We start from the raw sequence: 25,245 nt of genomic DNA, 5'->3' as shown, positions 1-25,245 counted from the left end.
AGGATGTATAATATTCAAAATGCATTTTCTTCATTCACACACTTTTCTTGTTCATATGCATTTAAAATTGTTGAGAGTACAATGTTGTGAACGGTCAAGTTCCTCTGAGAAGAATGATTGAGGGACGAAAACTATTTAAGCTTCATGTCAAAACCTTGATGTTTGAGCATATTGTACTAGATTTAAGGGAATGGTGTATGCAAGTGTGTGAATGAAGAAAATGCATTTTGAATATTATACATCCTTTTGAAGGGTATAGTAAATTTATGTTTAAATAAAAAAGCAATAAAATAGTATTGAAAAAGGTGAAAAAAGTGTAGTCAATGTGTAATATTAATACATATACAAGAGATACATACATCAGTCAGACTGCCCCGGTGCTGTTCCTCTGCCGCCTCCGCGTTCCAAACAGGAAGCTGCAGCAGAAGGGGGTGGAACGTGGCAAAGGAACAACACCGGGGCAGTCACGGGCAGCATTTCAGAATCCACAGCGTTTCAGAATGCCACAGAGACGATCTCCTGTCAACAAGAACGGGATGTAAGGTAGACAGGGAAGGAAGGGAGACCTCAGATGGGTGGCAAGAAGGGGGACTGCGGGGGTCCCTGGAGCTGTGGGAACCAGGGCAACTGCCCTGTGTGCCCCCCACTAGCGCCAGCCCTGGAAAAGGGCAACCAAAATTATTAAAGAGAGAAACTCTCAGTTATGTTGAGGAATGGTTATGCTCTCCTCTGCGGTTTCCATGCTTTCTCACCTGCTCATCTCTTGAAACTTTCTATCATTTATCCAGAAGTCCCATGTTGACCAAGGCAGCCATCATAGGAACCAGCTCTGTGGGTGCTTACGCACCCTTGATATTGGGCAAACTCCTTGACTGTGTCCAGGGAGGGGTAATTTCCATTGGTTTTGGAACCCCCAGTCATTTTGAAAAGTTGACTCCTATGACAGCCATCTTGCTACTACTACTATAAATCATTTCTATAGCGCTACCAGTCGTACGCAGCGCTTCACAAATGAACATGAAGAAAAGACAGTCCCTGCTCAAAAGATCTTACAATCTAAATCAGGACAGACAGGACCAATCAGGATAAGGGTAAGACAGACAGAAGGACACATAGGGAAAGGGACTATTGAAGAGAGGAGGACAATATTGATTTCAAGGTTATCTGATCTAACAGTAGGGAACACCACGGCAGCCATATTGATTTAACAGTTAGCAGCAGCAGAGACCTTGATGATGAGAAAAGGGGGACGATAGGACCGGCATTGGGGGGGGGGCCCCACAGCTCCAGGGGGACCCCGCGGTCTGCCACCTATTCCCATTTTTGCCACCCCCATTTGAGGTCTCCCTCCCTTCCCTGTCTTCCTTACATCGAGGTTAGGGCTCTTCAGCTTGGAGAACAGACTGCTGAGGGAAGATACGATAAAGGTCTATAAAATTCTGAATGGAGTGGAACGAGTAAACACGAATCGATTTGTTTAGTTTTTTTTTTTTTAAACACAGAGACTAGGGGACAACCTACGAAGTTACATAGTAGCACATTTAAAACAAATAGGAGAAAATATTTTTTTTTTCACTGAATGCATAGTTAAGCTCTGGAACTCATTGCCAGAGCACGTGGTAAAAGCAGTTAATGTAGCTAGGTTTAAAAAAAAACATTTGGACAAACTCCTGGAGGAAAAGTCCAGAAACCATTATTAAGGTAGAATTGGGGAAAGCAATTGCTTGTCTCTTGGATCAGTAGCATGGAATCTTGCTGCTATCTGAGATTCTGCCAGGTACTTGTGACCTGAATTGGCCACTGTTGGAAGCTGGCTACTGGGCTAGATGGACCCTTGGTCTGACCCAGTATGACTATCCTTTCTCATGTTCTTAAGTTGCTTAATGTACAGGTCACCTTCACTGTCAGAATAGACAGAGACTTAATTAAAGACATTCACAAGATATCTAGGTGTTACATCTGTGCTTTCCTCGCCCTCAGGTGGCCAGAACGGGTGGCTGCTATGGACCATCACCCGTTCCAGATTTCTGCTCAGTCCGGTCCGGATCTTCCAGGCTGCCAGGTTTGCTTGTGTTGTTTGAGCCTGCACAGCACCCTTAGCTGCCTGGTGATTGCAGCAGCTGAGTTCCAGGTGCTGCTGGGCTTATTAGCCATTTTGTTACTCTCAGCCCTTGCCTTTGCATCGTCTAAGGCCCTGGTATGTTGGTGCTTGCTGCACTTATGCCCAGTCTGGTTTCTTGCCTGTTATTCCTGCCTGGTTTTAGTTAGTCTGCGAGTCTTAGCCCAGAGTCCTGTCTTTTGAACCATTGCCTCAACCTGGACTTTGCCTTTGCTTGCCGCCTGCCTTTTGAACCTTTGCCTGAACCTGGACTTTGCTTTGCTTGCCACCTGCCTTTTGCTTGCTGGCTGACTGCCTAGAGACCTAGCCTGGATTTGCCGGTACGTCTGTTCTGCCTTCCTTCTGGGGTGGGGTGGTTTTGCCTGCTACTGCCGCTCCTCGGCAGTGGTCCAAGGGCTCACAAACCGAGTTTCCTGTTTGAAAACGTGACACTAGAAAAGGGGAAGTACTACTGATAGGTGATTTTAATATGCCAGACATCGATTGGAGCATCCCTGCTGCACAGTCGTCTAGAAGCAAAGGGATCTTGGCTTCTCTACAGGAAGAATTGTTCCAGCAGTGGATAACAGAACCAATGTGGGATGGAGCTATTCTAGACCTGGAGCTTACAAACGGGGAGAATGTTTCTGATGTTATGGTGTGGTTCAATATTAAGACACAGGAGGAGAGGGCATTTTCAAGATTGAAGGTTCTAGATTTCAAAAGAACTAACTTTGCCAAGATGAGGGAATATCTCAAGGAAGAGTCCGTTGGATGGGAATGGCTGAAGGAAGTAGAACATCAGTGGGCAAAACTGGAAAGTAGCTATTTTAAAAATTACAAATCTTTATGTTAGAAAATTACATAAACGTAAGAAGAAAAGAAAGCCGCTCCGGTTCTCAAACGCTACTAAGGTGAAAAGGCAAGGGAAAGAAGGTTAGCCTTCATACGTTGCAAGATAAACTCAGAAAGAGGAAGTCGGGCAAAAATACTTGGAAAAGCTAAGAGAAGCTGGAAAAGCTGTCAGGAAAGCAAAGAGGCAAATGGAAGAAAAGGTAACCGATACGATAAAATTGGGAGACGAGACATTTTTCAAATATGTAAGTGACAGGAGGAAGTGCCATGATAGCATTGCGAGGCTCGAAGCTGAGGAATAGGAGCACGTGGATGAGAATAAAGCTGAACTGCTTAGCAGTTATTTCCGTTCTGTGCTCACGGATGAAAGGCCAGGGGGGAGGACCACAGAAAACAAATGCTAATGGGGGTGGCTATCCTGCTTATAATCGAACGAGAAAAACGCCCAAGTTCCGACCTAAATCGGGAGATGGACGTTTATCTCACAAAAACGAATAACACGGTATAATCGAAAGCCGAACTTGGACGTTTTCAACTGCACTTCATCGCGGAAGCGTACAAAGTTGACGGGGGCGTGTCAGAGGCGTGGTGAAGGCGGGACTGGGGCATGGTTATCACCCGAACAGAGATGGGCGCCTTTCGCCGATAATGGAAAAAAAGTATGCGTTTGTAGCTAGAATTTAGGACACTTTTCCTGGACCCTGTTTTTTCACGAATAAGGCCCCAAAAAGTGCCCTAAATGACCAGATTACCCCCAGAGGGAATCGGGGATGACCTCTCCTGACTCCCCCAGTGGTCACTAACCCCCTCCCACCACAAAAAAATGATGTTTCACAACTTTTTATTTTCACCCTCAAATGTCATACCCACCTCCCTGGCAGCAGTATGCAGGTCCCTGGAGCAGTTGTTAGGGGGTGCAGTGGACTTCAGGCAGTTGGACCCAGGCCCATCCCCCCCCCCACCTGTTACAATTGTGCTGCTTAATGCTTAGTCGTCCAACCCCCCCAAACCCACTGTACCCACATGTAGGTGCCCCCCTTCACCCCTTAGGGCTACAGTAATGGTGCAGACTTGTGGGCAGTGGGTTTTGAGGGGGATTTGGGGGGCTCAACACACAAGGGAAGGGTGTTATGCACCTGGGAGCTCTTTTACCTTTTTTTTTGTTTTTGTAAAAGTGCCCCCTAGGGTGCCCGGTTGGTGTCCAGGCTTGTGAGGGGGACCAGTGCACTACGAATCCTGGCCCCTCCCACGAACAAATGCCTTGGATTTATTCGTTTTTGAGCTGGGCGCTTTCATTTTCCATTATCGCTGAAAAACAAAAATGCCCAGCTCACAAATTGTCGAATAAAACATGGACGTCTATTTTTTTCGAAAATACGGTTCGGTCCGCCCCTTCACGGACCCGTTCTCGGAGATAAACGCCCATGGAGATAGACGTTTTCGTTCGATTATGCCCCTCTATTTGTTAGACCAGGAGGACCGATTCTCAGACGACTGTGTTCGTGAAGAGTTAGCTAAACTTGTTGTTTATCTAAGCTTCAAATGTTCTTTAATGATGTGCTATTATTGTTCTTTGGATGTGAACACTGTAATAAAAATTGAATTATAAAAAACAAAAAAGCTAGCTAAACTAAAAGTAGACAAAGTGATGGGGCTTGATGGAATACATCTGAGAGTACGCCGGGAACTCGGAGAAGTTCTGGTGGCTCCGCTGACCTCCTCAATGCTTCCTTAGAGTCTAGAGTGGTCCCGGAGGACTGGAGAAGGGCGGATGTGGTCCCTCCGCACAATAGCAAAAGTAAGGAAGTGGTCGGGAATTATAGACCTGTCAGTCTGACTTCAGTGGTGAGTAAACTAATGGAAGCACTTCTAAAGCAGAGGATTGTGCGGTTTCTCCAGTTGAATGGACTGCAGGATCCGAGGCAGCATGGTTTCACTGGAGGCAGGTCATGTCAGACAAATCTGATTGATTTCTTTGACTGGGTGACCAAACAGTTGGATGTGGGAGGGGCACTAGATGTAGTGTACTTGGATTTTATCAAAGCCTTTGACATGGTTCCGCACAGGCGACTGATAAACAAACTGAGTGCCCTCGGTATGGGACCTAAAGTGACTGACTGGGTCAAAAACTGGCTAAATGGAAGGAGACAGAGGATAGTGGTAAATGGAGGGATGTTATCAATGGTGTACCGCAGGGATCAATCCTTGGGCTGGCTCTTTTTAACATCTTTGTGAGTGATATTGGAGAAGGACTATCTGGTAAGGTGTGTCTCTTTGCCTGGAGGGTGTGGATAGCATTTATTTATTTATTTATTTGCTGCATTTGTATCCCACATTTCCCCACCTCTTTGCAGGCTCAATGTGGCTTACATTATGCTGAAATGGCGGTATCCATGAGCATGAGCATGAGGAAGGATCTAGCGAAGCTTGAAGAATGGTCCATAATTGTCAACTAAGATTTAATGCTAAGAAATACAGGGTCATACACTTGGGTTACAAGAATCCAAGGGAACAGTACAACATAGGGGGTGAAGTGCTTCGGTGAACGAAAGAAGAGCGGGACTTGGAAGTGATTGTGTCTGATGATCTTAAGGTGGCCAAAGAGGTAGAAAAAGTGACAGTCAAAGCCAGAAGGATGCTCAGGTGCATAAAGAGAGGGATGACCAGCAGGAAAAAAAGAGGTGATACTGCCCTTGTATAGGTCTTTGATGAGACCCCAGTTAGAGAACTGTGTGCCATTCTGGAGACCACACCTATGGAAATATGTAAACAGGATGGAGTCTGTCCAGAGGGTGGCTACTAAATTGGTAAGCGGTCTCAGTCATAAAACATAGAGGGACAGGCTCATGAACCTCAACATGTATACGCTGAAAGAGAGGCAGGAGAGGGGGGGGGGATATGATAGAGATGTTTAAATATCTCAGTGGCATTAATGTACAGGAGGTGAGCCTTTTTCAAATGAAGGAAGATTCTGGAATGAGAGGGCATAGGATGACGTTAAGAGGAGATAGGCTTAGGAGGAATCTAAGAAAATATTCTTTCATGGGAAGGGTGGTGGATGCATGGAATGGCCTCCCGGTGGAGGTCGTGGAGACAAGGACTGTGTCAGAATTTAAGAAAGCGTGGGACAGGCACGTGAGATCTCTTCGGAAAAGGAAGAGTTAGTGGTTACTGAGGATGGGCAGACTGGATGGGCCATTTGTCCCTTATCTGCCGTCATGTTTCTATGCTTGAAAATCTTGATACTTCTTGGGATTCTGACAGGTAATTGTAACTTGGACTGGCTACTGCTGAAAACAGGATTCTGGACTAGATGGACCCTTGGTCTGACCCAGTACAGCAAATCTGATGTCTCTATGTTCATTAGATGGCTCTCACTTCCAAGGGCTCACAGAACATTTATTATTTTTTCTCCCGGTCTTCTCACCTCAGTTCACTCAGCAAGAGAGTAAGTTCTTTTGGGGGGGGGGGGGGGGGGGGGGGAGGGATTTCCCTGCAAGACCCAGGTCTAATTCTCCTGCCTGACCACAAATACACAGATAGATAAGGGATGCTCCCACTTACTTTATTGATGATGTGTAAAACATGTGGAGGTCATTCTGTAAAGGGGTGTCTATTCAGATGCCTGTTCTATAAAGGAAAGTAGGTGTCTTTACCTTTATCGAATACTAGTGTAGCAGGTGCCAATGACTAACAACCACTTATATCAGTAACAGAGCTGTGTAAATGCTTGCACCTAGATTGGTAAAAATAGCAGGTAAATTATACTGTTCTATAATTTATACATGTAACTCTGTGCCCCACCCAAATTCTATCCATATGTATGCCTACCTTCAAACTATGTGCCACTGCTCTTTTGCTACCTCCTTATACAATACCAGGGGCGTAGCTACGGGTGGGCCTGGGTGGGCCCAGGCCCACCCAATTTCAGCCCAGGCCCACCCAGCGCCAGCGCCAGCCCCCATTGCCGGCCACTGCTGCTTTTCCTGTTGAGCAGCAAGGCCGGCGCTACAAAAAAAGAAGAAGCGCTAACGGCGCTAAGGACGAGAAATGTTTTAAAAAAAAAAAAAAGCGAGGCACCGGCAGGCACTGTCTCGGCAGCCTTAAGGCATGGGCTGCTGAGGCATTGGCTGCTGGCTCGCAGGCTCCTCCCATCTGCCGAGACAGTGCCTGCCGGTGCCGCGCTTTTTTTTTTTTTAAACATTTCTCGTCCTTAGCGCCGTTAGCGCTTCTTCTTTTTTGTAGCGCCGGCCCTGCTGCTCAACAGGAAAAGCAGCAGTGGCCGGCAATGGGGGCTGGCGCTGGCATGCAGGGCGGGCCTCGTCGAAGAAAAGAGGGAAAACATGGAAGGATGGGGAGAAAAAGAGGGAAAACAGATGGAAGGATGGGGAGAAAGAGGGAAAACATGGAAGGATGGGGAGAAAAGAGGGAAAACAGATGGAAGGATGGCAGAGAATGAGGGGAAAACATGGAAGGATGGGGAGAAAGAGGGAAAACTTGGAAGGATGGGGAGAAAAGAGGGAAAACAGATGGAAGGATGGCAGAGAATGAGGGAAAACATGGAAGGATGGGGAGAAAGAGGGAAACATGGAAGGATGGGGAGAATGAGGGAAAACATGGAAGGATGGGGAGAAAGAGGGAAAACTTGGAAGGATGGGGAGAAAAGAGGGAAAACAGATGGAAGGATGGCAGAGAATGAGGGAAACATGGAAGGATGGGGAGAAAGAGGGAAACATGGAAGGATGGGGAGAATGAGGGAAAACATGGAAGGATGGGGAGAAAGAGGGAAAACTTGGAAGGATGGGGAGAAAAGAGGGAAAACAGATGGAAGGATGGCAGAGAATGAGGGGAAACATGGAAGGATGGGGAGAAAGAGAGAAACATGGAAGGATGGGGAGAATGAGGGAAAACATGGAAGGATGGGGAGAAAGAGGGAAAACTTGGAAGGATGGGGAGAAAAGATAGAAAACAGATGGAAGGATGGGGAGAGAAAGAGGGAAAACGGATGGATGGGGAGAAAGACTGGATGGAAGGATGGGGAGAGAAAGGGGAAAGACTGGAAGGATGCAGAGAAAGGTGAGAGACTGGAAGGATGTGGAGAGAGAAGGGACACTGAACAGAAAAGGGTAGAGTGATACAGAGACACTGGTTAGAAAGAGGGAGAGAGACATTAGATGGAAGGATCAGGAGAGAGGATAGATGGATGGAAGGATGGGGAGAGAAAGAGGGAAGACGCTGAATGGAAGGGTAGGGAGAAAGAGGTGACACTGGACGGAAGGATGCAGAAAGAAAGAGGGGAGACTACTGGAAGGATGGGGAGAGAGAGGGGAAACTGGAAGGATGGGGAGAGAAAGAAGAGAGCTGCTGGATGGAAAAGGGGAGTAGTGAAAGACTGGAGAATAAGAGGAAGGGGCATGGGGAGAACAAGGGTGAGAAAAAGATGAAAAGCCATAAGTAGATGAAGGAAATTAAAGAATGGATAGTAAGAATGAATTAAATCAGGACAGAGAGAGAGAGGCAGAAAAATATTGAAGAAAGCAAAGAAAAAGGAGAGAAAAATGACAAATGGCCAGGAAAACCTGGCAGAAGAGTTAAGCGAATACAAAGGAAAGCAGAATCTAGAGACTGGGAGCGACACAATGAGAAAAAGTAAATGGCCATACAAGAAAGGTAAAGAAAATAATTTTATTTTTAATTTAGGATAAAGTAATATGGTACCTGTGTTAATGAAGTTTCAGAGACCAATACTTCCTTCCTTAGGTCAGGCGAGGATACCGTAACAGCATTATACTGACCTGAGGCAGGAGGTTTTGGCCTCTGAAAGCTCACTGAAAAGGGTGTTAGGCTATTAAATACATTTTCTGAAATCTGATGCACTGAAAAGCAGCACTTTACCCTGTGTGACAAATGCATCTGATTAGCGTGACTAAATTTTGCTGGGGGAGGGGGGTAGAGAGAAAATTTTGTGCCCACCCACTTTGGGTTCAGGCCCATCCAAAATTGGCAGTCTGGCTACGCCACTGCAATAGCCTGTAGTTAGAATATTGGTATTTATATACATTTGCATACACATACCCGCTTATATGCTGGTATTACATAAGAACATGAGAATAACCATACTGGGTCAGACCAATAGTCCACCTAGTCCAGTATCCTGCTTCCAGAAGTGGCCTATCCAGGTCACAAGTACCTGGCAGAAACCCAAAGAGTAACAGGATTCTGGAACCCCAGAGAGTGGCAAGATTCCAGAACCCCAAAGAGTAGCAAGATTCTGGAACCCCAGAGAGTAGCAACATTCCAGAACCCCAAAGAGTAGCAAGATTCCATGCTACCAATCCTATGGACAAGCAGTGACTTCCCCATGTTTGTCTTGCATGTTCCTGGCACCCTGTTTATAGAATTACCCCCAAACTGCTTTAAGATAGTGTCCGCCCTGAGAATGTGCATTATTAGCTTAACACTGTATAGTCATACATCACACCTTTTTGTTTGGGGCTAAGGGTTTTCTGAGTGCTGGGCAATCCTATCCTACTTGACCAAACTGCACAGGAGCTGGAAATTTACCATCTCATGTAGTAAAGCTCCAGGTTAGGGCAAATTTTGGGCTAGCTTGAGGGCCCACAGCAAATGCCCTGTTTGCACTCCCCTAACACTGTCCATGCCTGAAGTTGGGCAGATGGGTGGGAAAACCCCTGGCATTCACATGCACTTTGCAAAAGGACAGTAGCTTAAAACTCAAGGGAGACTTCACACTAGACTTAATTAAGCCCAAAGGCTAAGCTCTAAATGAAAGAATCCACTACTCAGAAATCCACACCACATCCTCAAGGTCTCTGGTTTTTATTGGCTTAGGCGGAACTATCACAGACATTCCAGCAGGGGGTGCTGTAGAAGAATGGTATATACCTCTGCACTGAACTAAGATGGTATGGTCCTGAAACTAGGCGCATCCTGGGACTAGCGAGGGTCCTGAAAGGATCATTACATCAAAATCAGAAAATGCTTTTTAACATATGTCACATTTGTTATTTAAAGGTGTCTGAAGAACCAGAGGAATGCGATGACCTTCCAGAATCTGGAAATGAAACTCAGGAGTCTGGTGATGAAGTGGACTCCCAACCTCATTATATGAAGATGAACTCGTAAGTGACGCACAGCCCAACATCTAGATGTATCAAATGATAAGAACCACGCTTCAAAGATATATACAATTTTGTGATAAAATGTGCTCATTCATGACTGGAGACCAGTATGATCACAATGTCATCACGGACAAAGAATGACCCATTCAGTTTAATCATCGCACATTTAAACTTTGGTGAAATGAAGTTTATGGCATTTTCAAAACTGCCAGTGCATATCAGAACAATCAGTGGATAAAGGCGCTTCTAATTTGTTTTATATATACAGTGAAACCTCGGTTTTCGTTGACTTCGGATTTCATCGTTTTCGGTTTTTGTCGAATTTATTAGCAAAACATTTGTCTCGGTTTTCGTCGGTTGCTTCGGATTTCGTCGGCGTGCCCATGCTGCTAATTTTGCGTTCTCCTGCAGCGTTGTTTCTCGTTGTGTGATCACTGCCTGCTCTCAGACAACAGATTGCAAATAAGAATTTTGTCGTTTGTCCCACACTGCGTTGTTTCTCATTGTGTGATCACTGCCTTCTCTCAGACAACAGATTGCAAATAAGAATTTCGTCATTTGTCCCACACTCCAGGTTTGGAAGATGAATTGTTGGAGCAGTTCAGTTTTATCACTGTGAAGTTCTTGCCCCCTAATACCACACCACTCATCCAGCCCATGGGCCAGAATGTCATTTCCAATTTCAAGAAACTGTCCACAAAAGCATTGTTTCAAAGGTGCTTTGAGGTGACATCAGACCCAGAATTGTCCTTAAGAGAGTTCTGGAAAAACCATTTCAACATTCTCAACTGCATTAGCCTCATAGATAAGGCTTGGCAGGGAGTGACATCCAGGACGATGAACTGGCTGGAAGAAATTATGGCCAGGATGTGTGCATGAGAGAGATTTAGAAGGGTTAGGTCTTTCACCTGATGACCCTACACATGTTGTGCAGTCAATTGTTTATTTGGGGAAGTCCATGGGTTTGGAGGTGAGTGGTGAGGATGTGGAAGAGTTGGTGGATGACCACAGTGAAGAACTCACCACTGAAGAGCTGCAAGACCTTCACCTAGAAGTGCAACAGACGGCAGATGAAGAAGTTGCTTCAGATGAGGAGGAAGAGACAGGGGAGAATGTGCCTTCCTCAGAGATTAAGGACATCTTCTCCATGTGGAGTAAAGTACAGGTGTTTGTGGAGAAACATCACCCAGACAAAGCAGTTGCAGGCCGTGTCTGCAACTTGTTTAATGATAATGTCTTGCCCCATTTTAGGCAAATCTTAAAGAGGCGGCAGAAACAGACCTCTTTGGATAGATTTCTTGTGCGACATGGGTCCACTGACTCTGAAGCTGGTCCAAGTGCCAAAAGACCAAGAAGGGAAGTGACCCCCCCCCCCCCCCCCCCCCAGATAGTGCCTTGATACCTACTGTACTTATGGATGGGGATCCCCCTTCCAAACAATAATATCTGCAACTCTCTCTCCCTCTTCCAAACGCCAAGAAGAGTCTTCAGAAAGGTAAATGCCATGTTAAATGTTCATTTATTCTATACATTTGTCTTTTTTTATTCATGTAAAGAAAAAATTTCTTATTGCCTCGGTTTTCGTTGGTTTCGGTTTTCGCCGATTATTTTCGGACGGATTAGCGACGAAAACCGAGGTTTCACTGTAACTGTAAAAATCCACTTTGCTTGCAGCTTCCAGAGTCCCTGACGTAAACTATGTTTCGATTCCTAGTTCTCCGATATCAGTCATAAAGCCTTATAAGCAGTTCTTTTCTCTAGTCATGTATGAGCAGATTTTATCACAAAGTCTTTCAAACGTGGTTCTTCTCATTTGATGTTGATTGATTTCTACCCTTCTATTTGGACATCCTCCGGCTTGTGACATTTTGCCCTTTAACATCTAGGTGCAGGCGTTTGCATAGCTGTAGGCCTCAACCTCTGCGCATTTTCAGCGCTTTGCCTTAGCGTTCTGTAAAGAAATGTAGGCATCTACTTTTCTGTATAGAATAGGCTTATAATAAGCACCATAACCACCCCCTATAGTGGACACCCTGTTGAAGAATCGCCCTCCTTTATATTACTGCATTCTGACGCTCTCATTTTGCCTGTTTCCAGAATTATAGATTCTCTACCAAAAGGGAGAGCGAGCGCCACAGACACTCAGAGGTATGGGTCTAGATGTTACTTTTTTGGTATGTTCGGCCTGGCATATTATGCATTTGAAAATACTGCTTGTTTGGATCACCTAAAGGGCCTGGATGTTATTATTATTATTATTAATTACATTTGTACCCCGCACTTTCCCACACATAGCAGGTTCAATGTGGCTTACACAGTAAATAGAATTACAAAGTCTTGAAGGAGAATGTTACAAGTTGTAGTAAACATAGTAGTAGTGGGGTTTTGAGGATATGTAAATTGATCATGGAGAGGTAAACAAAGATAGGATCAGGGCCGGTCCTAGGGTCTCTGGCGCCCCCCTGCAGAGTATGAGTTGGTGCCCGTGCCCCCCCCCCCCCCAGCATCTCCTTTCTCTCTTCTCCTTCGCCCCCATCCCCCGCCATACCGTGCCGCCCTTGGTGCTTTAAATCTTTAATTTACCTCTGTTCCAGCAGCCGCATCATTTGAAAGCCCTGCCCCATCTCTAGCCTTCCCTCCCTTCATGAGTTCATTCTGCAGCCCCGCCCTCAAGGAAATGACGTCAGAAGGCGGGACTGCAGAACGAACTCATGAAGGGAGGGAAGGCTAGAGATGGGGCAGGGCTTTCAAATGATGCGGCTGCTGGAACGGAGGTAAATTAAAGATTTAAAGCACCAAGGGCGGTGCAGTATGGCGGCGCAATGCCGCAGGGGCACCCTTGAAGGCAGGCGCCCCCCTGCGGTGCTTACCCTGCTTACCGGGTTTGACCGGCCCTGGATAGGATGAGCAAAAGGAGAAGAGATTGGGAGGGGTAAGGAGTAGGAAGGGTGGAGAGGAAGAGATTGAGGAATGAGCATAAGGAGATTGTGAGACATGGTCAAAGGTATAATAATCGTCGGGGCAGGGATCATGTGGGTGGGCTTAAAAAGTTAAGTTGGGTCATGTTATTGTTTGGTATAATTGTGCAGGGCTTTTATTGAGGGGGTACTTGGGGGTACTGAGTACTGGCATCTTTTCCATTGTCTGCTAAAATTGACCCATAGAACCCAAGTTTTAATGAAAGAGCTCTGGCTCTACACACCAATTCTGCCTTGTCATAGATTCTGTGATTGGTTGCAGGGGGCCTGGTTATTGTGGGGTGGATCCCCCAATGATCACCCCCACCCCTGAAGGGTGGCCTGGCATTTGAGTACCGGCACCTTTTTTGCTAGAAAACAAAATGTACTGCAAATTGTGTATCATGTTATTGTGTATTTACATGATTTTATGTATGTATTTTTGTATGTCACCTTGGACAAAGGCGGATTAAAAAATAATAAATTCAAATCCAAATTACAACTAATTTCAGAAATATTTCTGTATAATCACGTCTCCAGATTACATGCTAGATCTGATTATCACCAAGAAATGTAAACCCAGGAACTACTTCACCTGCCCAACTGCAAAAATATAGTCTACAAATCCATCTACACGGCAGAATTTAGCTACCTGGGCTTCAAATGGCAGAACTCAATCCCCAAGGCCATAAGAAGCATCACAAACTACCTCCAGTTTAGAAAAAAAACTATTTCTTCAAGAAATGTCACGAATAACCTAAAAGACAATCATTCCGCAACAACACTGATCCACACAACTTTGTAATAAACACTGTTCCAATAACCTGTAACTGGAGTGAATCAACACAATCTCTAACAACTGTATAAATGTGAGCCGCATTGAACTAAAACTCGTTTTTGGATAATTGTGGGTTACAAGCGTAATAAATAAATAAAATGTATAGGTCGATATTCAGAAAGGTTTAATCGAGGAGAGGCTCCTGACAGGTTGAAGCCCACTGAGCTAACCAGCTGCCAGTTTTCATTGGCAGTTCACCAGGCGGTCTGCTGAATATCACTGCTAACTGACCATCCCCTTACTGATTAGGGGGTCCTTTTACTAAGGTAAAAATGGCCCATGGTAGTATAGGCGCAGGTTTTGGGTGTGCGCAGATCCGTTTTTCAGTGCGCCTGTAAAAAAATGCCTTTTTAAAATTTTTCCCAAAAATGGATATGCGGCAAAATAAAAATTGGCTCGTGTCCATAGGTGCCGACTCCGTGGGTGCTCAAGCACCCCCAATGTTTCACTCACCGGAAGTTCGTTCCCTCCCTCCCTCCAAGTTCCAGGGTCGTCATCCCTCCATCCCTCCCTTCGAGTTCCAGGCCCCCTCCCTCCGAATTTTAAAAGTCATCTTGACTTACCTCGTCGGGGTTACAGCGGCTGGCAGCAGCGGTAAAGAGCATGCAGGCTCGGCCCTTAGTTCAGTTTTCCCTTCTTTCTCTCTCAGCTCTGGTCCTGCCCTTGCAGAAACAGGAAATGAGGGCGGGACCAGAGCTGAGAGAGAGAGAAGGGAAAACTGAAGTAAGCGCCGAGCCTGCACGCTTTTTAACGCTGCTGCCGGCCACCGTAATCCCAACGAGGTAAGTCAAGATGACTTTTAAAATTCGGAGGGAGGGGGCCTGGAACTCGAATGGAGGAAGGGAGGGACGACAACCCTGCAACTCGGAGGGAGGGAGGGGGGACCCTGGAACTCGGAGGGAGGGGGACCCTGGAACTCGGAGGGAGAAAGGAAGGGGGGACCCTGGAACTGGGAGGGAGGGAAGGGGACCCTGGAACTTGGAGGGAGGGAACCCTGGAACTGGGAGGGAGGGAGGGACCCTGGAACTCAGAGGGAGGGAGGACCCTGGGGACCCTGGAACTCGTAGGGAGGGAAAGGAGAGAGAGAGGGGAGGGAGGGGGGCCTGGAACTCGGAGGGAGGTGGAGGGGAGACAAGGGAGGGGGATGAGGGGAGAGGGAGGGGGATGAGGGGGGAAGAGGGGGAGGGGGAATGCACTACCTGTAAAAAAAAAAAATTCAGCACCCCAAATCATTTTGAAAAGTTGGCTCCTATGCTCATGTCACAGCCTGGCAGAGTTGGCCCCGAAATTGTGGCACCCAGCTATAGAACTGCCCTGTTTCTACAACTATAATCAAGTTATTGGCCTTGGTGGTTGTGTTCTCTGAAAATCTGAGAACATTAAAAGAATCGTATAAACTAAATATTATATGAGGAAGAGAATCAGAAATATTCACAAAATTACAAATTAGACAGGATTCTCTATAAAATGCTAAGTGAGTGATAGATAAATTGTATTGAAAAATAAGAAGGAAAAAGCCTCAAGAAGCTCCCGGCTAGATGCCTCGGGAGCAGGAATGCTTCATCGATGGCAAAAAAAACCTCCTTCAAACGAAAAGTACAAAATACAGCAATACTCCAAATTAATTTCCAATAATAATCCCTTAAAGAATTTGACAACCTAAAGCAGCTCATGGTACTTAGCTGAACAATTTTTCGTCCTCCACATGCAGACCTTGACCTACGTTGGCCAGCGTTTCGTCTAGCTGCGTCAGGGTCAGACGGTCATTATTTTAACATCGTTCACGATTAACGGAACTCAGGGAGAAAAAATTATTCAGCTAAGTACCATGAGCTGCTTTAGGTTGTCAAATTCTTTAAGGGATTATTATTGGAAATTAATTTGGAGTATTGCTGTATTTTGTACTTTTCGTTTGAAGGAGGTTTTTTTTGCCGATCCTGAAGCATTCCTGCTCCCGATGCATCTAGTCGGGAGCTTCTTGAGGCTTTTTCCTCCTTATTTTTCAATACAATGTATCTATCGCTCACTTAGCATTTTATAGAGAATCCTGTCCAATTTGTAATTTTGTGAACATTAAAAGATTCACAGTATAAGTACCTCTGAAGAGGTCGTGGGTAAATTTCTAAAGCATCATAATTGTATGACTACAACGCTCACCGTGATTTAATGCTTAATATAAATACAAATTAGTAGATCTGGAATTCTTACAACAAACATATTTTTGTTGCAAATTTAGCTCTGCCAAAAACCACGACGAAAAAGAGTCATGTAGAAAGTGTTCTGCGCACGCAGACGGCGGGAGGAGCCAGAGCGTGTCCAACCATTGTCGGCATTCTGATGAGCCAAACTTTGACAAGAAACGGAATGGACATTCGGAATTCAAGCTGACGATACTGCTCACGTAAGGAAACGCACTTTTCTCTAAGTGTTACAACCAATCAAGGGACCTGTTTCGGTGAAGGAGAACGTTGGAGCTCCATTGCCTTAGAAATCCACAAGGAACAGAAGGCACTCCTTAGGAAGTTTACAGTAGTGGGAAAGAAATAGTAGCATAGTAAATGATGGCAGATAAAGACCTGAACAGTCCATCCAGTCTGCCCAACAAGATAAACTCATTCTACACGGTATGTGATACTTTTATACCAGAGTTTGATTTTTCCTTGCCTTTCTAAGGGCGTAGACCGTAGAAGTCTGCCCAGCACTGTTCTTGTCCTAAACGTTCTGAAGATTCTGGAATCCTAAAGAGTTACAAGATTCCGGAATCCCAATTAGTAGCACCATTCCATGTAGAACCCCAAAGAGAAACATAGTAACATATCGCAACATAGTAAATGATGGTGGATAAAGACCTGAACGGTCCATCCAGTCTGCCCAACAAGATAAACTCATTCTGCACGGTATGTGATACTTTTATACCAGAGTTTGATTTTTCCTTGCCTTTCTAAGGGCGTAGACCGTAAAAGTCTGCCCAGCACTGTTCTTGTCCTAAACGTTCTGAAGATTCTGGAATCCTAAAGAGTTACAAGATTCCGGAATCCCAATTAGTAGCACCATTCCATGTAGAACCCCAAAGAGAAACATAGTAACATATCGCAACATAGTAAATGATGGTGGATAAAGACCTGAATGGTCCATCCAGTCTGCCCAACAAGATAAACTCATTCTACACGGTATGTGATACTTTTATACCAGAGTTTGATTTTTCCTTGCCTTTCTAAGGGCGTAGACCGTAAAAGTCTGCCCAGCACTGTTCTTGTCCTAAACGTTCTGAAGATTCTGGAATCCTAAAGAGTTACAAGATTCCGGAATCCCAATTAGTAGCACCATTCCATGTAGAACCCCAAAGAGAAACATAGTAACATATCGCAACATAGTAAATGATGGTGGATAAAGACCTGAACGGTCCATCCAGTCTGCCCAACAAGATAAACTCATTCTACACGGTATGTGATACTTTTATACCAAAGTTTGATTTTTCCTTGCCTTTCTAAGGGCGTAGACTGTAAAAGTCTGCCCAGCACTGTTCTTGTCCTAAACGTTCTGAAGATTCTGGAATCCTAAAGAGTTACAAGATTCCGGAATCCCAATTAGTAGCACCATTCCATGTAGAACCCCAAAGAGAAACATAGTAACATATCGCAACATAGTAAATGATGGTGGATAAAGACCTGTAGGGTCCATCCAGTCTGCCCAACAAGATAAACTCATTTTACATGGTATGTGATACTTTATGCCCGAGGTTGATTTGTCCTTGCCATTCTCAGGGCACAGACTGTAAAAGTCTGCCCAGCACTGTTCTTGTACTAAAAGTTCTGAAGCTAATGTCGAAGCCCCTTAAAATTTACACTCCAGCCCATCCCTATCTATTCAGTCACAATTAGGACGCAGACCGTAGAAGTCCGCCCAGCACTGGTTTTACTCTCCAATTACCGGCGTTGCCACCCAATCTCCGCTAAGATTCTATGGAACCATTCCTTCTAAACAGGATTCCTTTGTGTTTATCCCACGCATGTTTAAATTCCATTAACGTTTTCATCTCCACCACCTCCCGCAGGAGGGCATTCCACATATCCACCACCCTCTCTGTGAAAAAATACTTCCTGACATTACTCCTGAGTCTGCCCCCCTTCAACCTCAATTCATGTCCTCTAGTTCTACCACTTTCCCATCTCCAGAAAAGGTTCATTTGTGGATTAATATATTTCAAATATTTGAACGTCTGTATCATGTCACCCCTGTTTCTCCTTTCCTCCAATGTATCTAATGTTCACGGGTGAATCCAGCTCCCCCATCCTTTTGGTCATGGCGTTCCTGCATCCACAGTCTAGCACCGTGGATGCTAGAAACGCAAAAATATCTGCAAAAGAGAAACAAATTCTCTTTCTGTTTGGAACCCTAATTTCAAATCTATATCGCCTGCAGCAGAGTTTGGTACTGATCCACTTAACAGAGTAACATAGTAGATGACGGCATGGTCCATCCAGTCTGCCCAAGATAAACTTATGTGTATACCTTACCTTGATTTGTACCTGTCTTTCTCAGGGCACAGACCGTATAAGTCTGCCCAGCAGTTTTTCCCGCCTCCCAACCACCTGTCCCGCCTCCCATCACCGGCTCTGGCACAGACCATATAAGTCTGCCCTCCCCTATTCTCGCCTCCGAACCACCAACCCCCTCTTCCCCCACCTGCTCCGCCACCCAATTTTAGCTAAGCTTCTGAGGATCCATTCCTTCTGCACAGGATTCCTTTATGCATATCCCACGCATGTTTGAATTCCGTTACCGTTTTCATCTCCACCACCTCCCGCGGGAGGGCATTCCAAGCATCCACCACCCTCTCCGTGAAAAAATACTTCCTGACATCTTTCCTGAGTCTGCCCCCCTTCAATCTCATTTCATGTCCTCTCGTTCTACCACCTTCCCATCTCCGGAAAAGATTCGTTTGCGGATTAATACCTTTCAAATATTTAAACGTCTGTATCATATCACCCCTGTTCCTCCTTTCCTCCAGGGTATACATGTTCAGGTCAGCAAGTCTCTCCTCATACGTCTTGGAACGCAAATCCCATACCATTCTCGTAGCTTTTCTTTGCACTGCTTCCATTATATTCCTCTAGTAGTTATTAGGGGTTTCAGAGTTACCAGGGCCGCCAAAAGACTGAGTCGAGCCCGGGGCAGGGCCACTGCTGCCAGAACTCCCCCCAGGGCTGCCACTGCTGCCCTCCCACCACTACCACATAGCCAGACTACAAACATTTTGCCCCACCTCCCTGCCCTCGCTACAACTCCACATACCTTGGCTGGCATTGCCTGCCCTGCGGCTGCTTTTCCTCTCACGTCACGCATGAGGGGAAAAGCAGCTGTAGGGCAGGCGATGTGGCGGAGAACAGCGCAGGAGAAAGGCTTCTGCTGGCGGGCTTGGGGACCCTCACCACCCAAACCAGAGGCCCTCGAAGCCCTGTGTCTGCTCCTCCCCAGCCTCTAAGGGGGGGGCCCAGCGCCGGAGTTTTCTCTCTCCTGCTCCTGTCGGGACGCGATTGCCCACATCCCGTCAGGAGCAGAAGAGAGACAGACCCTGGCGCCAGGCCCCCCTTGGAGGTCGGGCCTGGGGAAATCTTGCCACCCCTGCCCTCTTCCCTCTCGGCAGCCCTGATAGTTACCTAATTGCTTCCATTTAATCAGTATTGTTAAAGACTTGGGTTATTATTGGGGGGTGGGGAGGGGACAAGGTTTGCTGGGGTAAGTGTTGAACTTTGTTCGTAATCCTAGTAAGGAGCTATAAGAAACCAAGCTCTCTGCGGATTCAGTTCTCTAATATTGTTTCAATAAAAAGATTTTTAAATATAGAAATGTATTTATTTATTTGTTGCATTTGTATCCCACATTTTCCCACCTATTTGCAGGCTCAATGTGGCTTACAATGCTCCGTTATGGCATTCGCCATTCCAGAGTAGGAGTTACAATAGTTGCTACATAGAGAGTAGGTTGACATGATAAGATTAAGCATACAGGCATTGAAAGAAATCAATCAGAATGGGGGTCGAGTGGTAAGGTGTTGTGGTTATAGTTATTAGACGTTGTGGTATGCTTTGTTGAAGAGATATCTCCTTCCAGTTTTATTGTCTACGGAGACGGGAAGACCAAGTATAATTCTCAGTGTCTGAATAAGTCTCTCTTACAGTGAACATGTAGACCAAGATCAGTTGGAAAAGCTGAATATTGACCTGTCCAAGGAAGATATCAAGTACCTCACGCTCACTGAAATCGGAAATCGAGTCTGGTGAGTGCTGCAGTGTTCAGACCGATCTCCCAGAAGCTATTCCATCCAGGTCATTTTATCTGCCTTATACCACACAGATATTTAGTACCATTTTTGAAGTCTTGCAAACAAAACTAATCAAGGTTAATTGAATGTGAGTGATATATCTCTGTGCCAAAGTTGTACCAAAATGGATGATTTCAAAATTGATCAGCCCAGATGCTTGAATTGTTTGCTCTTTAGAATTGCTTTCGCCATATTTAGGGTTCCGTTTACAAAGCGCTGCAACCCATTAGTGGCCCATGAGGTTCCCATGAGGTTCTTCACATCACGCTAATTGGTAGCGCTGCTTTATAAAAGGAGCCCTTAATTTGACTAGTTCAGCTTTAATTGATAGAAAGTCTTGCACATAGTTACAAAAGAACAGCAGAGGTTTGCCGTTAATATCAAAGCAACCATCCAGGAGTCCTTTGCTTACCCCAAAGTGATAACTTTTCTGACGCACGCAGAAAATCACCTTTATCTTGCGTTAGGATAAGAAACGTGGATAAGAAATGCACTGATGAGGCATGAGATCCCGTGGCATGTTATAGTACAGTACAGTCTCGAATATCCAACCTTCGCTAATCCGACCATCTGGTGTATCCAACTGCCCGGTGACATCATCGCATTTATTTCTATTAAAAATCTTTGTTTTAGAACAATTTTGAAAATTGGAAACTCTAGTCCTGTGTTTACATAGTGTTTTCCATGTTATCTGACTTCATTTATCTGACAATGGGTCAGTCCCGTTCACGTCAGATAATCGAGACTACTGTATATCGTATCAATGATCAATGTTCCGTTTCTCTCTTGTAGTGTCTCCGACTGGCAAGGTCCAAGCTGTGTCTTTAACTACGGGGATCAGATAACATCTATTAATGACTTGGGAGTACAGTGCAAAGCTGATGTGCTCGAGGATATTGACAGAGCCATAAAAAAGAGTGTAAGATAAAACATTAGGAGAATATGGCCTTTTGCGTAGCTCGGTAAATTACGGGCCAAATATTCAAAGACACTTATTTATTGATTGATTGCATTTGTATCCCGCATTATCCCACCTTCTGGTAGGTTCAATGCGGCTTCCATGGAACAAAGGGGGTGGTTACAAGTTATCAAGCAGGTTAACAATTCGATAGATAATGTGAGTCTATGGTGTTGTCTCATGGAGATTATAGAGCTAGGTTGCGGTCATAGGGAATTCAATGGTGACTATTTGACTATTGGTAGAAAGTTACAAAAAAATGAGTTGAATAGGATCACAACATAGTCTAATAGGGTTGAAACATTGATCTGGCAGGGTTCAGTACAGGTGAGGGGAGGGCACATAGTACGTAGGGTAGTTAGACTGTAGGTCTTGGGAGGGGGTGATTAACGGTTTGGGGCGGGTTGGTCGTGAAGCTTGTGCCTTTTCCATTTGAACTGTCGAGTGTGTGGGTAGGAAGGTTAGGTAGTTGTCTTTCAGTTTTAGGAAGTGTATTCCATATTTTGGTGCAGATATAGGTCAAGCTGGTGGCGAGAACTGGGAAGTGGAAGGTGAGGTAGGATCTTCCTAACTTGTTTGTAGTTCCAGATTGGTAAGTCTATTAGATTGATCATGGAGAGAGGCCGTAGATTATTCTGTATACCATCTAACAGATCTTGAAGGTTATGCGGTCCTATCGGTAGCCAGTGAAGTTTCAGGAGGAGGGGTTTGGCGCTGTCAAATTTTGTTTTTCCGAATATGAGTCTCGCTGCTGTGTTTCCTGTTGATTGTAGCTTTTTTAGAATTTGCTCTGTGCAACCTGCGTAAATTCCATTGCAGTAGTCCACATGACTTAGGATCATGGCCTGGATCAGGTTGCGGAATATGTCTTGTGGGAAATATTGACTGATATATTAAATATTATCTGTGTAGCAGAGGGTGCTATGAGGGCCATTATAAAGCAATGCCTATAATTAGGTGCCTATAGGGTGCTTCTTGGAGCTTATCCGATTAAGGAAAGTAGGTACCTCCTTTCCTTTAGAGCAGGGTGGTCCAACCTCGGTCCTCGAGGGCCGAAATTCATTCGGGTTTTCAGAATTTCCCCAATGAATTTCCATGAGATCTATTTCCATGCACTGCCTCCATTGTATGCAAATAGATCTCTTGCATATTCATTGGGGGAAAATCCTGAAAACCCGACTTGGCAAGGTTGGACACCCCTGCTTTAGAGAATGCTACTATAACCTAGTGGCGTAGCTACATGGGGCCTGGGGAGCCTGGACCCCCGTAGATTTGGCCCTGGACCCACCTGCCGACAACCCTCTCGACCCCCCCTCCCGCTGCCAACCTGCCGTTGCCTGCCTTTGCTGGCGGGGGACCCCAAACCCCGCCAGCCGAGGTCCTCTTCTTCCCGCAAAAGTCTTCTTTCTGTTTCTGACGTCTTGCACGTTGTATGTGTAGGACGTCAGACTCACAGAAACAGAACGAAGCCTTGCAGATCAGCCAGCAACACTGGCTGATCTGCAAGGCTTTGTTCTGTTTCTCTGAGTCTGACGTCCATTGCTGGCTGATCCGCAAGGCTTCGTTCTGTTTCTGTGAGTCTGACGTCCGTTGCTGGCTGATCCGCAAGGCTTCGTTCTGTTTCTGTGTGTCTGACGTCCGTTGCTGGCTGATCCGCAAGGCTTCGTTCTGTTTCTGTGTGTCTGACGTCCGTTGCTGGCTGATCCGCAAGGCTTCGTTCTGTTTCTGTGTGTCTGACATCCGTTGCTGGCTGATCCGCAAGGCTTCGTTCTGTTTCTGTGAGTCTGACGGCCGTTGCTGGCTGATCCGCAAGGCTTCGTTCTGTTTCTGTGAGTCTGACGGCCGTTGCTGGCTGATCTGCAAGGCTTAGTTCTGTGAGTCTGACATCCTGGGAAGGGGGTCGAGAGGGTTGTCAGCGGGGGGGGGGGGGGGGGCAAAGTTGGTGGTGGCGGCAGTGTGGTTGGCAATGGCGAGGGGGATCCGGTGGTGCCAGGGTGGGGGGCTAAAATGTGCCCCCTCACCTAGGGCTCTGGACCCCCCTCCCGCCGAAGTCTGGCTATGCCCCTGCTATAACCATATCTATATGCTGCCTTAGAGCTGGTGTAAATGCTGATGGCAGAGAGAACCAACGACACAGTGAAACGAAGCACATCAAAAAGAGCGCAGTGGGCCTCAAGAAGGGATATTGGAAGCAAGTTTTATTGTGGACCCGACACAGGCCTTGTTTCGGCAGTATGCCTTTGTCAAGGGACATACATGTATAACTTATAGTATTCTATCAGTGCACATAAAGTGACAGTATTCTATAAGTTGTTCACGTTTGGCAACACGCCCATGTGTACGCGTCCCCTGGATTCTATATGGAGTATCTAGAGGGCCGCGTCGAAATCCAAGCGTATTCTGTAACAACATGCGTAACTTAATTGACAACAAGCCAATCAGCATTGTTAACAGCACTTAACAAAACAATAATGAGCACTAATTGGCAATAATTAGAATTTACACGCACAACTCCCTGAGCGTATTCTGCAAAGCACTATGCCGAAATTTTAATGCATGCAGGCAAAAAGGGGCATAGCTATGAGTGGGGAAATGGGTGTTTCAAAATTTACACGCTCTGCACCTAAATCTACGTGCCGGGATTCATGCCATATTTTCACTGGTGTAAATGGAGGCGCATAGTTTTAAGCACCAGGGTATCAACTGAGCATATTCTATATACCGCACCTAAATCTAGGCACCACTTATAGAATACGCTCAGGTGGAAATGTTTTCCGTGCAGATTTTCTGGGCACCATATATAGAATCTGGCCCTAGCGTTATTGGCGCCGATGACATGCACAAGTGGAGCGTACTTCTAGGCTTCCGTTTATAGAATTGCCCCAATTTATGTTGGAGGAGTAGCCTAGTGGTTAGTGCAGTGGACTTTGATCCTGCGGAACTGAGTTCAATTCCCACTGCAGCTCCTTGTGACTCTGGGCAAGTCACTTAACCCTCCATTGGCCCTGGTACAAAATAAGTACCTGAATATATGTAAACCGCTTTGAATGTAGTTGCAAAAACCTCGGAAAGGCGGTATATAAGTCCCATTCCCTTTCCCTATTTGAAGATTCTACATGGAACGTTGCTAGTATTGGAGATTCTAGATGGAATGTTGCTACTATTGAGATTCTGTTGCTACTATTTGAGATTCTGGAATGTTGCTACTATTTGAGGTTCTTTTGCTACTATTTCAGATTCTAGATAGAATGTTGCTAGTGGAGGAGTAGCCTAGTGGTTAGTGCAGTGGACTTTGATCCTGCAGAACTGAGTTCAATTCCCACTGCAGCTCCTTGTGACTCTGGCCAAGTTACTTAACCCTCCATTGCCCCTGGTACAAAATAAGTACCTGAATATATGTAAACCGCTTTGAATGTAGTTGCAAAAACCTTGGAAAGGCGGTATATCAAGTCCCATTTCTCTTTCCCTATTTGAAGATTCTACATGGAACGTTGCTAGTATTGGAGATTCTAGATGGAATGTTGCTACTATTGAGATTCTGTTGCTACTATTTGAGATTCTGGAATGTTGCTACTATTTGAGGTTCTTTTGCTACTATTTCAGATTCTAGATAGAATGTTGCTAGTGGAGGAGTAGCCTAGTGGTTAGTGCAGTGGACTTTGATCCTGCAGAACTGAGTTCAATTCCCACTGCAGCTCCTTGTGACTCTGGGCAAGTCACTTAACCCTCCATTGCCCCTGGTACAAAATAAGTACCTGAATATATGTAAAATGCTTTGAATGCAGTTGCAAAAACCACAGAAAGGCAGTATATCAAGTCCCATTTCCCTTTCCCTATTTGAGATTCTACATGGAATGTTGCTGTTGCTACTATTTGAGATTCTGTTGCTGCTATTTAAGATTCTACATGGACTGTTGCTAGTGGAGGAGTAGCCTAGTGGTTAGTGTAGTGGACTTTTTGATCCTGGGAAACTGGATTTGATTCCCACTGCAGCTCCTTGTGACTCTGAGCAAGTCACTTAACCCTCCATTGCCCCAGGTACAAAATAAGTACCTGAATACGGTATATGCAA

General features: G+C 45.5%; 1 protein-coding gene across 4 annotated transcripts in view; it reads left to right on the top strand.

Moving 5' to 3' along the window:
- PLEKHS1 (pleckstrin homology domain containing S1) overlaps positions 1-25,245 on the top strand; it is an 81,151-nt gene that overhangs the window by 49,822 nt on the left and 6,084 nt on the right. For all 4 annotated transcript variants that reach the window (XM_030204762.1, XM_030204764.1, XM_030204761.1 and 1 more), the window contains 5 exons: positions 9,989-10,095; positions 12,193-12,243; positions 16,127-16,291; positions 20,072-20,170; positions 21,008-21,134. In XM_030204762.1, the coding sequence (XP_030060622.1) occupies positions 9,989-10,095; positions 12,193-12,243; positions 16,127-16,291; positions 20,072-20,170; positions 21,008-21,134 (549 nt within the window). The remainder of the gene's footprint in view (positions 1-9,988; positions 10,096-12,192; positions 12,244-16,126; positions 16,292-20,071; positions 20,171-21,007; positions 21,135-25,245) is intronic.

The sequence above is a fragment of the Microcaecilia unicolor genome, chromosome 5 (genome assembly GCF_901765095.1).
Source record: "Microcaecilia unicolor chromosome 5, aMicUni1.1, whole genome shotgun sequence".
Taxonomy (NCBI): Eukaryota; Metazoa; Chordata; class Amphibia; order Gymnophiona; family Siphonopidae; genus Microcaecilia; species Microcaecilia unicolor.
Note: the sequence above shows the minus strand (reverse complement) of the source record. Positions and strands in the feature narration are given on the sequence as shown.